Source organism: Dendronephthya gigantea, unplaced genomic scaffold (assembly GCF_004324835.1).
Source record: "Dendronephthya gigantea isolate DGI-Jeju-01 unplaced genomic scaffold, DenGig_1.0 000012F, whole genome shotgun sequence".
In the NCBI taxonomy this organism is placed as follows: domain Eukaryota; kingdom Metazoa; phylum Cnidaria; class Anthozoa; order Malacalcyonacea; family Nephtheidae; genus Dendronephthya; species Dendronephthya gigantea.
Genome location: NW_021163022.1, coordinates 856,538 through 868,926, shown reverse-complemented (window position 1 = coordinate 868,926; position 12,389 = coordinate 856,538). Strand labels below are relative to the sequence as shown.

At 36.8% G+C, this 12,389-nt stretch overlaps 2 protein-coding genes across 3 annotated transcripts; one reads left to right on the top strand and one right to left on the bottom strand.

The window, feature by feature from the left end:
- Positions 1–5,599: 5,599 nt before the first annotated feature.
- Positions 5,600–10,618, top strand: LOC114518986. 2 transcript variants are annotated; one of them, XM_028539038.1, is made up of 5 exons: positions 5,600–5,667; positions 6,482–7,472; positions 7,708–7,985; positions 8,172–8,249; positions 8,421–10,618. In XM_028539038.1, the coding sequence occupies exons 2-5, from the start codon at positions 6,505–6,507 to the stop codon at positions 8,879–8,881; spliced, it is 1,785 nt and encodes a 594-aa protein (XP_028394839.1). In that variant the 5' UTR covers positions 5,600–5,667; positions 6,482–6,504; the 3' UTR covers positions 8,882–10,618. The 2 variants fall into 2 exon arrangements, with proteins under 2 accessions (XP_028394839.1, XP_028394838.1); XM_028539037.1 differs by lacking the exon at positions 5,600–5,667 and adding an exon at positions 5,693–6,232.
- LOC114518987 (alpha-(1,3)-fucosyltransferase B-like) lies at positions 10,463–12,389 on the bottom strand. The gene is made up of 2 exons (XM_028539040.1): positions 12,357–12,389; positions 10,463–11,653 (listed from the first exon to the last, which is right to left on the bottom strand). The coding sequence occupies exon 2, from the start codon at positions 11,579–11,581 to the stop codon at positions 10,484–10,486; it is 1,098 nt and encodes a 365-aa protein (XP_028394841.1). The 5' UTR covers positions 11,582–11,653; positions 12,357–12,389; the 3' UTR covers positions 10,463–10,483.

Sequence of the window (12,389 nt, the reverse complement as noted above, 5' to 3'; positions counted from 1 at the left end):
TTGCACCAGCCGGCATTGTGTACATCAGACTCATGGAAGAAGCACAGTCTACAAATGACAACAAGGATGGTGCAGCAGATGAGCTTCCCTATCATAACACATTCTCTGAAGATATGGATGATAACACCGTTGCCACTATTAACCCAACCCACCATCTCATCCTATTTCCATAATTCAAGTCAGGATGTGGCTGATACCCAGAGAAGTATTGGCAATGAAGCAACATCAACTGTTAAACCAGAAGCCCAGTGCCCTTTTGACATACAGCTGATCATTGATAATGCTAAAGATCAAGGATTATCAGATCCTGTGGAATTGTTGCGATTCATCCAGCAGCATGTTGTATCTGGCCGACCACTGGAACTGTCTTCTCTTGAGGAAACGTTAGAGGGTGCAACAAATTGACAGAGACAGGGTTATTGAATCCACATTCAGTGAACTTGAATTTATAGTACAACCTTTCAAGTTGACTTCATGGGGGAGGAGTCCGTTGACCTTGGCGGACCACGTAAGGAGTGGATTAGATTGATGAACCATGCAATCAAGGAAAAATACTTTGATCATGGGTTACGACCCTTGCTGGCCAAAGATTACTATTTTGTTGGAGTAATGATAGCAGTTGCCATGCTGCAAAATGGCCAGTTGCCTGCCTTTATTGGTGATGAGATCCTTCGAAGAATTCTATCATCAAAAAATAGCCCTGATCCTTGTATATACCGCGTGGTCTTGAGATGTTGGGCATGCTATCAGCACTGATACAACTGCCTATGCTGACTTACCTGTTGCGACCTGGAGCCCAGCAGAAAGTAAATGTGCAAAAATTGTTGCACATTTTGCAGCCACAGTTTTCAGAGGAAGGGTCTAATGCACTCACAATGGAAAAAGAGGTTTACCAAATGTTTGTAAGGTATGTGAGAGAAGTGGCAGCAGGCAGGCGAGTTTGTGGAGATATAACCTTGGATCTAAGCCACATTCTTCAGTTTGTTACTGGTGCAGCAGAAGAGCCTGTGCTTGGATTTTTCCTCCCTCCATCATTAAAATTTATCTCACCAACTGAAATGCCAGTCCAGTCATCTGGTTCTGACCCAACACAAGTCATAGCTGGTTTTCTCCCATTCGCTCGCACTTGCAGCAACAGTTTGCATTTGCCTAGGGCAACAAGCCAATACCCTCTTCCCACTAAGGAAAAATTATTTGACCTCTATGATATGGCATTCAGTCAGTCATATTTTGGGAAGCAGTAAATTGTAAAACACTCCTTGGTACCATATATATTTCTAAAAGTAAAACTGTGATATGGATGGTTATTATTGTTCTTGTTCTTGTTCTTGTTACTGTTCTGTTAAACAAAGATAACACTAAAATATTCCAAATTTTGTAATATTACACCAGTATGTAAACAACATGTCATAATCTGCCAATGTAACAAATTATGTTACTAATTAAACTTTATTTAAACCAATATCAACAATAACTTGGTGGGAAAACTATGTGATAGAATTACAGAAGTAGAAGTTAATTCGTGTCATTTTATGGAATTAAATGTGCAGTGACACAGTGTTGCTGCCCATTCTAATATGAATGAACTTGAAAATCTTTCTGCCAACAATTAATCAAGTTAAGAGTAAAATACCATAAAACTTATGACATACAGTCTGTATAATCTTCATTATTATACAGCATTTTTATAAAATTGAAGGCTTTTTTATTACTCCCAACTTGATTAATTGTTGGTAAACAGCCTTTTTAAGTCTGCTGCTGTATCACCCCCCCCCCTAATGTTGGACACTTTCATGGTTGTGTTTGCTTAAATTATATTTTAGTCATTCATCACATCATCAACCATGTTATTCAATGTTTCAATGCATTGCTGATACAGATCTTTTCCACTGTTGTTGTCATTAGATAAGGGATTTGGAAGCATTGCTAATTCTTCATCTGTTAAGTCAAGTATGGGTGGGGTAACAACTACTTGGTAGTCTTCATCTTCAATTGACAGCACACCATCTGGATCTACACCAAGGTTTTCAATATCTTCCCCATGTAGGGCAGTGTGATCAGAGTGTATATTTCCCAACATCCCTGTATGCCACATTTGTAGTGGTGACTGGTTCCTCTCAGTGGAAACAGGACGATTATTGAGTTGGGCAACAAGCTCTTTTAGAGAATTTTCAATTCTTGGTATGTACATATGGTGCAAGCTAAATAAGTGAATGTCATCCAAAACATCGAGCAAACCATCCCTCCAATTCTTCAAAGATACGAGCATAAAACACTAATACACCTGAATAGACATCACGGTGTGTTCGCTCAACTCTGCAGTTATGCACCGATGAGCCTGTGATGATGCTACCTCTTCCTGCACCACGATTTTGAATATATGCTGCTACATGATAATTTTCCATTCCATAATCACTACGAACCCGGGAAGGAAGCCCCCATTTGTGCACTGCCTTCTCAAACAAAGTCAAGACTGTGTCAGCTTTGTTATTATTACGACATACTGCATATAAAATGAGTCGTGTTTTCCCATCAATACAGACATGAGTTATCATCTTATATCTGATCAACTTATGCCCAGAATCTATGTGCCACAGACTATTTGGGGTTGGGACATAGTATTTTCTACGATGAATAGCCATTCGCCAACGTAAAGCAGTTCCAACAGGGTCATTTCTTCGTAAACATTCGCTGACTCGTCGCCTTTGCACGTGCAAGCCTCTGCTCCTTAGAGCCCCAATTAATCGCCTTCTTCCCAGGTTTGGTGTTAGAGGACCAGAACTAGTGGTACAGGTTACAATACCATGATAAATATTGTCCAATTCATCATCTGTCACAGTTGAGTAGCTTTCAAACTTTTCATTTAGACAAAATTCGACCCGTCGCCGTCGTATAGTTGAGATGCTTACTTGTAAAATTCTGCTAATTTTTTCCCAGGAAAAAACAACGAACGCAAATGTTCCAGGTGATCTTTCGATATCTCGTAACGTTTACGACCACGCCTTTCACTTGTACCTTCAAGAGGTGCGGAATAGGACAAGTCAATTTCATCGTCGAAATTAACATCACTATTACATTCAATTAGAGAACACAAAAGGTTGATAAGTTCGGTCAATGATCTTTTTAAGTTCTGTAATGGCATCTCAAGATCAACAGAGGGAAGGCCCGTTGGGTTCGGTCGACCTCCTGATGTATCATTCAAAAGCAAAGTGATAGTCCCAGTTGCATCCAGTAGCCTGTTTCTTGCTTCAGTTAGAATGTCTGTCTCTAATGGCTGCTGTTCTATGTCATTAAAGAGACTCACCACACTTCTTAAATTTTGAAGAAAAAGTGCGAAACCGCCTTCGTTTCGCTCCCGTAGAATTCGACCTCGACGTGTTCGACGAGCTGGCATTTCGTCATTTCAGAATTTGTTAGTTTGTCAGTTCCGAAAGCTAAGAAAGACTTTGCAATATGTTTCTTTCAATGTGCCATTTACCTGATTTCATCGATGCTGTAGCTATCTTCCAAGAGACGTTGCGGTCGAAGAGGATCACGGTACAGTGGGTTCGAAAGAAGCAAAATCACTGGCAAAATTAATTGTTGGTTGCAGTGACAAAATTAATTCGCCATTGTGACAAAATTAATTCGCGGTTGTGACAAAATTAATTCTTACATACATAAAATTTATTCGTGTTATATTATTGTGCGGACAAAAGTATTTTGCAGTAGTAAAAAATAACTCAAGCAATAGACCAATTGCGAAACTTAGTAACCGCGCCTTCGCTCAACATGGAAACGAGGCTTATTATGCAAAAAACAATATTTGTATTTTTTGCAGTACAAAGCTATCCGCCGAGTTATATGCCGTTTTTCGCCTTTGTTTTACATATTTTTCGATACCTTTCAGCTCGGTTTCATCGTTGTTATCATAGTTTTCAGGTTAGGAAGTTTTGCCTTTCAATTGAGGCGTTTTTGTGGTGTTTTCATTAATCTTTTCGACTGCTTTCGTCGGGGAAATATAGAAAAGGCCGACACAAACTCAGGTAAAAGTTTAGTTTTTCCAAACTATTTCGTCTCAAGTTTTGAAAATGTATTTCATTTTTCTCCCTCTTATTTGTGCAAAATTTGGCGATATATATTTGGTGCAAAATCTATGTTTTTTATGTCAAAAATTATTGAAAAGTCACGATCGAACAAACCACCATGTTCACATTTCTCATCTAAAATTTTTTTATACCAATTTTATCGATCGATAAGATGTAATTTGACAGCAATTTTACAGCTCAGCAAAAAAAAATAGTAGAAATCTGTTGACAAAAACTATAACAGATGAAATAAGCAACGGAGTTTTATGTTTATTTTCCCTGTGTATATAGACTACAGTACATGTGATGTGATGAACTCTTCAACTTGGCACACATGCATGACATGGATAGTAAAATATAACCAAGACATAATATCATTGTCTATTTTGAATTGCCATTTGAATATTCCTTTTCCCGCAATAACATACTATAAAGGTAGCCACAATGCGAGCTGCAGCGTTTTTTAAGATACACCTTTACATGATGGGAAAGCCGAAAGCGAAAAATATTTAAACCGGAGTTCGCAAGTGTTTTTCCGTTTACGATGGTGAACGGAATCCTTTCCTTTTCAAGTATTCCTGGTTAACCCTTATTAAACATCTATTGCATGGTAGTAGATAGAAAGAATAGTGTTTTGTACTAACAAAAATGCAGAATTCAGATGCAAACTCAGATGCATTCGAATTCGACTTTTATAAAATTCGGCCTTCAGGCTGGCATGCAAGCTATGCATCGTCTCTACTTTATTAAAACGAATATAAACAAAAACATTTCAGTCAGTTACTTTTGACCTTTTAACAGTATTACTGTGGTATAAAGAAAAAAAATACAGTGATATTTGTGAATAAATTTGGATAAATGAAGCCATTTCAGTCATCAGGTTTGAAAATTATATAATCTGACTGTCACTTTTCAATAATTTTTGACATAAAAAACATAGATTTTGCACCAAATATATATCGCCAAATTTTGCACAAATAAGAGGGAGAAAAATGAAATACATTTTCAAAACTTGACACGAAATAGTTTGGAAAAACTAAATTTTTACCTGAGTTTGTGTCGGCCTTTTCCATACTTCCCCGACGAAAGCAGCCGAAAAGATTAATGAAAACACCACAAAAACGCCTCAATTGAAAGGCAAAATTTCCTAACCTGAGAACTATGATAACAACGATGAAACCAAGCTGAAAGGTATCGAAAAATATGTAAAACAAAGGCGAAAAACGGCATATAACTCGGCGAATAGCTTTGTACTGCAAAAAATACAAATATTGTTTTTTGCATAATAAGCCTCGTTTCCATGTTGAGCGAAGGCGCGGTTACTAAGTTTCGCAATTGGTCTATAGATAAAATTATTTCCAAACTTGTTAGAAATAATTTAGCATTGTAAAAAATAATAGCTTCACGAAGCAAAATATAATTTGAGTATGAAATAATATTTCAACACCCAAGGAATAATAATTGGTCGTCTATAAAAAATTAAATGCTGCATTTTGACCAGAACGGGCCCTCATATCATGGCGCTTATATACCCTGGCCTTTCTCACCATGACGAATATTTGGACCTCAGTAATTTGGACGAATATCAGCCATTTTTGAGGTACTTTCAATTTTCTTAAAGTACCCCAAAAATGGCGGCACATAGACAGTAATATTGCTATGAGTATCAGTATCGAAATAGCCAGAATCGGGAATTATTGTATCAAATAAAAAAGCTGGCCATGGTGTCGCGTGTATCGCCTATAATTTTTATACCGTGAAAGCGGTGAAACATCGATTACTTTCGGTGTAAGCCTGGTATAGAGCGGAATTTGCAGCGGTGTCGTTGATTTCCCATGTTAAAAGTCGAATTGCAAAGTTGATTTTTGGCGGTGATGATCACAGATAAATGATAATCACAGATAAATGATAATCACAGATAAATTAACGCTCACCGCAAATTTTTTGCAATAGCTGTTTTTCGGCTTAAAAACGGCGTTTTACTCGTTAAATTCCCTCATGACACTTGCCAAGCTCGCCGGAAGTCAACACGTGCGCGCGAACATAAAGCAATCAGCAAAACACAGAAGTATCATATTCATATTCATATCTCTATATAGCGTATGCGTATCCACAGGCACCATTATTTGTAACACTGTTCTTCATTTAAAGAATATTTATTCAGGGTAAATATGCATATATTGTTATTATTTTCGCCAGGCAATTATAGAAATCATAGAATAGAATATTACAATTGTTGATATTCTCATATTTAAAGAAATTTAACCTACTAAGTACTAATAGATCAAACTCATTAAAGTAAGCCATTGCAGAATGTTTGATCCTTTCTTAAAACATTTTTAGTCTTTTTATTGACTACTAACTCTTGAATAAGAATTATGGTTTGCTAGTGATATTTATGTTGTAATTTTTAGACAATTACAAGTGCTGTCATGAAATGAGGATTAGAGGTGGCAATGTCATTTTCATAGCTCTACTGGCACTTCTCTTTTTTGTGACCATAAAACTATTTAAAACTGACTACCAAACATGCACGCCTATTTCTGACCCAGAAAAATTAGAACTAAGTAAAAGATTACAGACACTTGCAAAGAACATTCTGAAAGTACAAGAAGACTTTGAAGCCTCATCACACAATGCCTACTTATTAGGATTTCAATTGAATAGAGTAAATGATATTTTGAAACTTCTTGACATTGATCAAAACCCAATCACTAAACCAAAAGCAGCAGAACTGAAAGCACTAAAAACAAAAACAAGAAAAGAAGAGGTTTGCCCAGAAATATATGCTGGAGATGATCTTGGTTATGGTGCACCATATTATCGTAAAGGCTATGCTCGTGTCAAATGTCACAACTTTGTCCCTATAAATGAACTTTTAACCCTACTAATGTACATCCCTCATGAACATCCTAAACCTGCTATGAGTTACCTTAGCATGATGACAACAATCTCCAATGACTACCCTGAAGTGCAGGTTATTTTAGCAACTGAGAAAGAGTTGAATAAGGATACCGTAGAAAAAATATCCAGTTTAAAAATAAAGTTCAAAAATGAAGTGATCAAAGGAAATAAAGGAAGCATGTGGGCAAAATTACTGGAGCAAGTGTCAACACCATATGTATTAATAGCACCTTATCTAACCCACTTTGATGATGATATTGATTTGTATCGATTGGTGCGAGTTTTAAGCTATCGTGATGATGTATCAGTAGCAGGAGGAAGTTATCGGAATTTAACTGGACACTGGGACCTTGGTTGTCGACAGTTATCCTTCAACTACTGGACAGCTAAGTACACTGCTGGATATTATAGGTCCTTTAATGAATGTGTGGTGTGTGATTATCTTGCAGGACCATTTGTAGCTAAAACAGAATGGTTGCAATCACTCAAGATTGATGCAAGGTAATTATGGGGTGGGAAATTTAAAGATTTATTGTTTTATAGTATGCATAAACAAGAATACTGAACCTACTTCTATTGATAAACAAAATAACAAATACTTTAACATGTTGCATCATAGATATTGGAATCAACTAATTAAAACACTAAACATAATTTGTTAAAAAGTGGATTCTGTCTGTTGCACTCTCCTATCTATACATAGGTAAAAATCAGTTTTATCTCTTTTCAAATGTAGTCTATCAGAAGGACTATTTCATGACCTCTTTTGGAGATTTAAAAAGCAACAGAACCTTGCTGTTGTTTGTGCTGATGTAATGTTCAATATGGATACACCATTTGTGCCGAATGAAGCATTGGTAGACTTGGCTAACAAGCATAATATTAAGAAAATTGTTTCCAGCGATGGCACTGTGAAATGGTATGGTTGTAGACGTGGTCTGAACTATACCAATAAGACTGGATGTTCATGGAAGAATGGTATTGGTGTACCACCATGTGATCTATGGAATTTAGGTAACATCCAGTTTACTTTGTCAACTATCAGTTTCATGGACATAAATTCGCTGTGATCTTTACATTGTAAAGATCACAGCTTTACATTGTAAAGATCACACTTATATTGACATGCATTCACTCTAATAACTCTGCTAATTGTCAGTAAAGTATCATGTTATATCATATATATTCATGCATATTTAGGAGAACTTGTGAAGTTTGTGATGCAGGTGTGTGAAGATAGCAACATGTTCTGTGAGTATGCTGCTGGAGATCTAGTTGGTAAGTTCAAAAACAAGCTATGTAGGCAATTACATTAGTCAAACAGATTCATGAATTTATCATGAATATATTTGTCATTTCTGTGTGTTTGAATTACGATATTTGGATCACGGAAACCTATTGGGTATTTCCTAAGGGGAAAGTTCAGTGAAAACAAATGTGATTCTTCAGGTGCCTTTCATTTTGGTTCTACCCGTGCATGGGGGAAGAATGCTGAAATATATTTTGAAACCAAGGACTTCAATGATTTTAACAAACTTCGAGCAAAGTTCGAGAGCGCCGGTTTTGTATTCCAGTCGAACAAGGCAGAAGCTGGTTTAGGGAGTATTACTATATCGACTACAAACTGGAAAATAATTATGTATGGTCGAAAATCACTCGAGATCAGGCAAATGGTTCAACAAAATCAACTACCTACTAAGATTCGCTTGAGTGGTGCCTGGATAACAGTTCCTCGTAATCCTGGGATGATTGCTAGAGGACATTTTCTGGAATCTGGCAGAACTAAGTATCATGACGGAGAGACATATTCTACGGCAGCTCCTGCAAAATGCCCAAATCCAGACCATTCAGCATGTCTACATCAATATCCAGCGGGTGGAAATGTGCAGTTTCTTGATAATATGCCGTAAGATTGTCACATCACTCCTCTTTTCAAACATTTTGCTTCGGTTTTTAAGTGGTTATAGGCCATCGGCCTAAGGAGTAAGGTCATTATACTTATTCAAAAGATAAAAGAGTGGTCTTTGGTCTTTGGTGCTATATGCTGCGTGATCTTCATGGCTGGCAAATCATGGATGTTTCTCGAAGACATCTGGGCAAATCCAGTATCAAAGGGAGACTTGGTATTCTTCGAGATCGCATAATTTCAATGTTTTAAAACTGGAATATTTTATTATAAGTCACCTGCAGTTTTAAATATACCAACGAGTATATGATTTTACATGCACAGCCCTTTCTCGATCATCCGGTTTGTACCGTTTTAAGATGCAACTATATTCTGGCTCTGGCTATAAGACTTAAGATTTATTTATCTGCAGATGATGAATAGAAGAACGCCCACTTTGTAAACATTTTCGAATACACCGGAATATGGTATAGTCGACCATGGTCTAATGTACCGTAATATGGTAGCTATATTCGACCTTGGTAAGGTCGATAGTAAGGTTCAACCATGGTTAGAGCAAATATACCGAAAAATGTTATACTCGATAATGATAAGATCGTATAATTACACCGAAGTATGGAAGATATTTTACATCCAATATACCAGGTATATTCGACCTTGGTGAGGATGAAGATATTTGATTGAGGATTTAACTTTGAGGATTAACTTTGATGCACGAAACAAATATGGTATATATAATTGAATGTACAAAAACATGGTATATTCGACTGGAATATGCCGGGTCAAATCAGGTGTATATAACTTACAAGTATGGGCGTTTAGTGCATCTTAACATTCCTTGACCACGCAAAATTTTAATGGCATTAAATCACGCTCGGAAAGCAACCCTGCATCCTTCCTTGCTGTAGAACTTGCAACTTATGAAAAAACTTCAGGACATTTAATATACTCTATTTTACATCCGGAATTTCAAAGTCGAACCTCGGCGCGAAAATTGATGAGATAAATTCGTACATTAATTATTTGCAAGACTGATTCCGTTGAAAGCGTTGCTTTTACCCGTATACGTGGAAAAGTGGTTTTGTGTTTTTTAGGCAGTTGTTCACTGCCACGGTGCTCCCTGGTTATGTTGGAACGTTATTTTTAGAGTATAGGAACACGTAAATATTAATATAGAATATTAATATAGAATATTAATATAGAATATTAATATAAATTTCCTTTTTAGCTTTCAAGCGCGCAATGCGTGACGGTAGTTGATTATCAAGCAACTTTGAGTTGTGATATCGTTCTGCTTAGAAGCGATTTTCTTTGTAAGAAACCTTTCCGATTCATTTTGCTTCTTTGTTAAACTAAATCACTCCTGAAGATGGCGAAATAACAACTCAAATTGACCTTGATAATCAACTACCGTCACGCTTTGCGAGCTTGAAAGCTAAAAGCGGAAAGGTCTATTACGTCACAACTTTATCATCACCAATTTTGAATGCAGGCTAATTTAGAACCTATACTCTACTAAAAATATACTAAAAATGAATATTAAAAATTATAGTTTTATAGACAAAAGAATTTAATACTACCTTAGAATAACACTAAATATAATTGCTTATCGATGTATTCCCCAAGTGTTGTATTGTCTGGGCTGACATTCATCGACTTTAAGTCCTTGTTTATGCCACTTTTTCTGAGCTATCGCCTGACACACCTGACACCAATGATTAAATTTTCTATTCCAATAACTACCGATAATCGTACCACTTATATCACCAAGCCCTTTAGTTTTCCATTCTAAATACTTGTTGTATTCTGTTTCATTGTTCATCAGAAACTTTAGGTGTTCAGCCAGATCGGCTGGATTTTTGAAATCCCTGACATTAACGATAGAATTCCTAAGATTTCCTGGTAAAAAATCGTAAATCTTGTCCGTACTCATTACAATAGGCACAGCACCTGCATTTAGGGCATGCAAAATTTGATCATCGACGAAATAATCGCAATCTTGGTTAAAGAATGTTATCGCAAATTTATAACTCTTCTGTAGAAACAACTTTTTCTTTTTAAAGTCAGCTCCGTAACGCTCGATTAGTCCTTTTTTATTCCGTAAACACCCACCATACGAGTCTATTTTAATAAACTTCATCAGTTGTCTAAGATACTCGGTTCGAACTCGTTCGCAGTTTGAAAACGCTACCATTATGCCTCCCGTTTTGTTTTTAAATGGTATGGGTAGGTCCAAACTTGGCTTGGTAAAAGCAGGAGTGGGAAAATCTGAATCAAGTCTGTAGCTTCGTAACAAGTGGAACTGTGACATGTATGCTGGGTTTTTTAAAACCGGTGTGTACACAGGGTTTTCCAGTGATGTAAGAACCCAAGGTATGTCTTTATTTGGGGGCAGGGGGTATGGGTCACGTGCATGAACTACAAATGCATGTGAGTCCTTGATCCGGCTGTGGTTAGACGTCACTTCACAGGCCACTGGACATTTTCCTCCGTCATTTCCCTTCTCCAAAAATCCTTCGCTTCTTTTGGCGGGGACGCCCCATAAATTTGACCAGAATAGAAGAACGATTTTTTCATCAACTGCATAAGGTACTCGAGTAAAGTTTTGAGATGTTTCGTTGGGTAAAATAATCAGGAGCAAGACCATACACGCGATGAAGATTGATAAGCCGACAAATAATATTGATATTTGCTGTTTCAGCATTTCGATATGGAAGACGTCTCAAAAAAACACTTGGGATACAGGTTTGCGATAGAATTTAACTTGTCGCAAGTTCTAGATAAAGAATTTATTATTATAGTTTCAGTTGTGCACAATAAAATTCATAGCTAATTTTAAGAATATTTTATCACTGCACATATCATCACAATATAGTAATGTGCATAATAAAAATTATGTTAACTAGAAATTGGTAATTTAAAGATTGGGGGATTGTAGGGGGTCTGCAGGACCTCTTGCAGAAAATTTGCTGTATTTTTGAGTCCCTATGACTTGATTTTCGGGGACAAATACTTGTAAATCCATCTCGGCGGAGTGAGGTTTGTTGAGAAATTATCATTTATCACTGCACATTTCTCATGAAAGTTACTCAATTATTTTCGCCTCGCTTCAGCCATGTATTGAGTGATTGATTTTCACTTCTATACAGACGCTATACTTTACAGCTGATACGACAATAGCTCCGTACAACTGGTAGACATAGTTCGTCTAGATACTAGTTCGTCTTGTGTTTAGACGGATGATACGTCTGGACAGATGATCCGTCTCAAGTATAAATCGGGCCAATGATATTTTGTTTGTCGGAATGAATGTAAGAGCTCAACGAAAGTCGATGATTTCTGGTGGTTCTATAAACATTATATACCTGACGTCGGGAACTTTGTTTATATTTATATCGCACTTCTAATGACTGAACAAATGCAGGCAGTCACAGACACAGTCATTATTGCTTCTTAATCATATAATCTAAAGTACTGACCTTTTGTATCGTCGACTTTCCCTTGCTTTTCAG

What these genes read in the sequence shown, in the direction of transcription:
- LOC114518986 (XM_028539038.1), top strand. Translation starts at nt 6,505, where the DNA reads ATGAGGATTAGAGGTGGCAATGTCATTTTCATAGCTCTACTGGCACTT. An exon ending in TCACTCAAGATTGATGCAAG is followed by an intron (nt 7,473 to 7,707) that starts GTAATTATGGGG and finishes TTTCAAATGTAG; the next exon opens with TCTATCAGAAGGACTATTTC. An exon ending in TGCTGCTGGAGATCTAGTTG is followed by an intron (nt 8,250 to 8,420) that starts GTAAGTTCAAAA and finishes GTGATTCTTCAG; the next exon opens with GTGCCTTTCATTTTGGTTCT.
- LOC114518987 (XM_028539040.1), bottom strand. Translation starts at nt 11,581, where the DNA reads ATGCTGAAACAGCAAATATCAATATTATTTGTCGGCTTATCAATCTTC.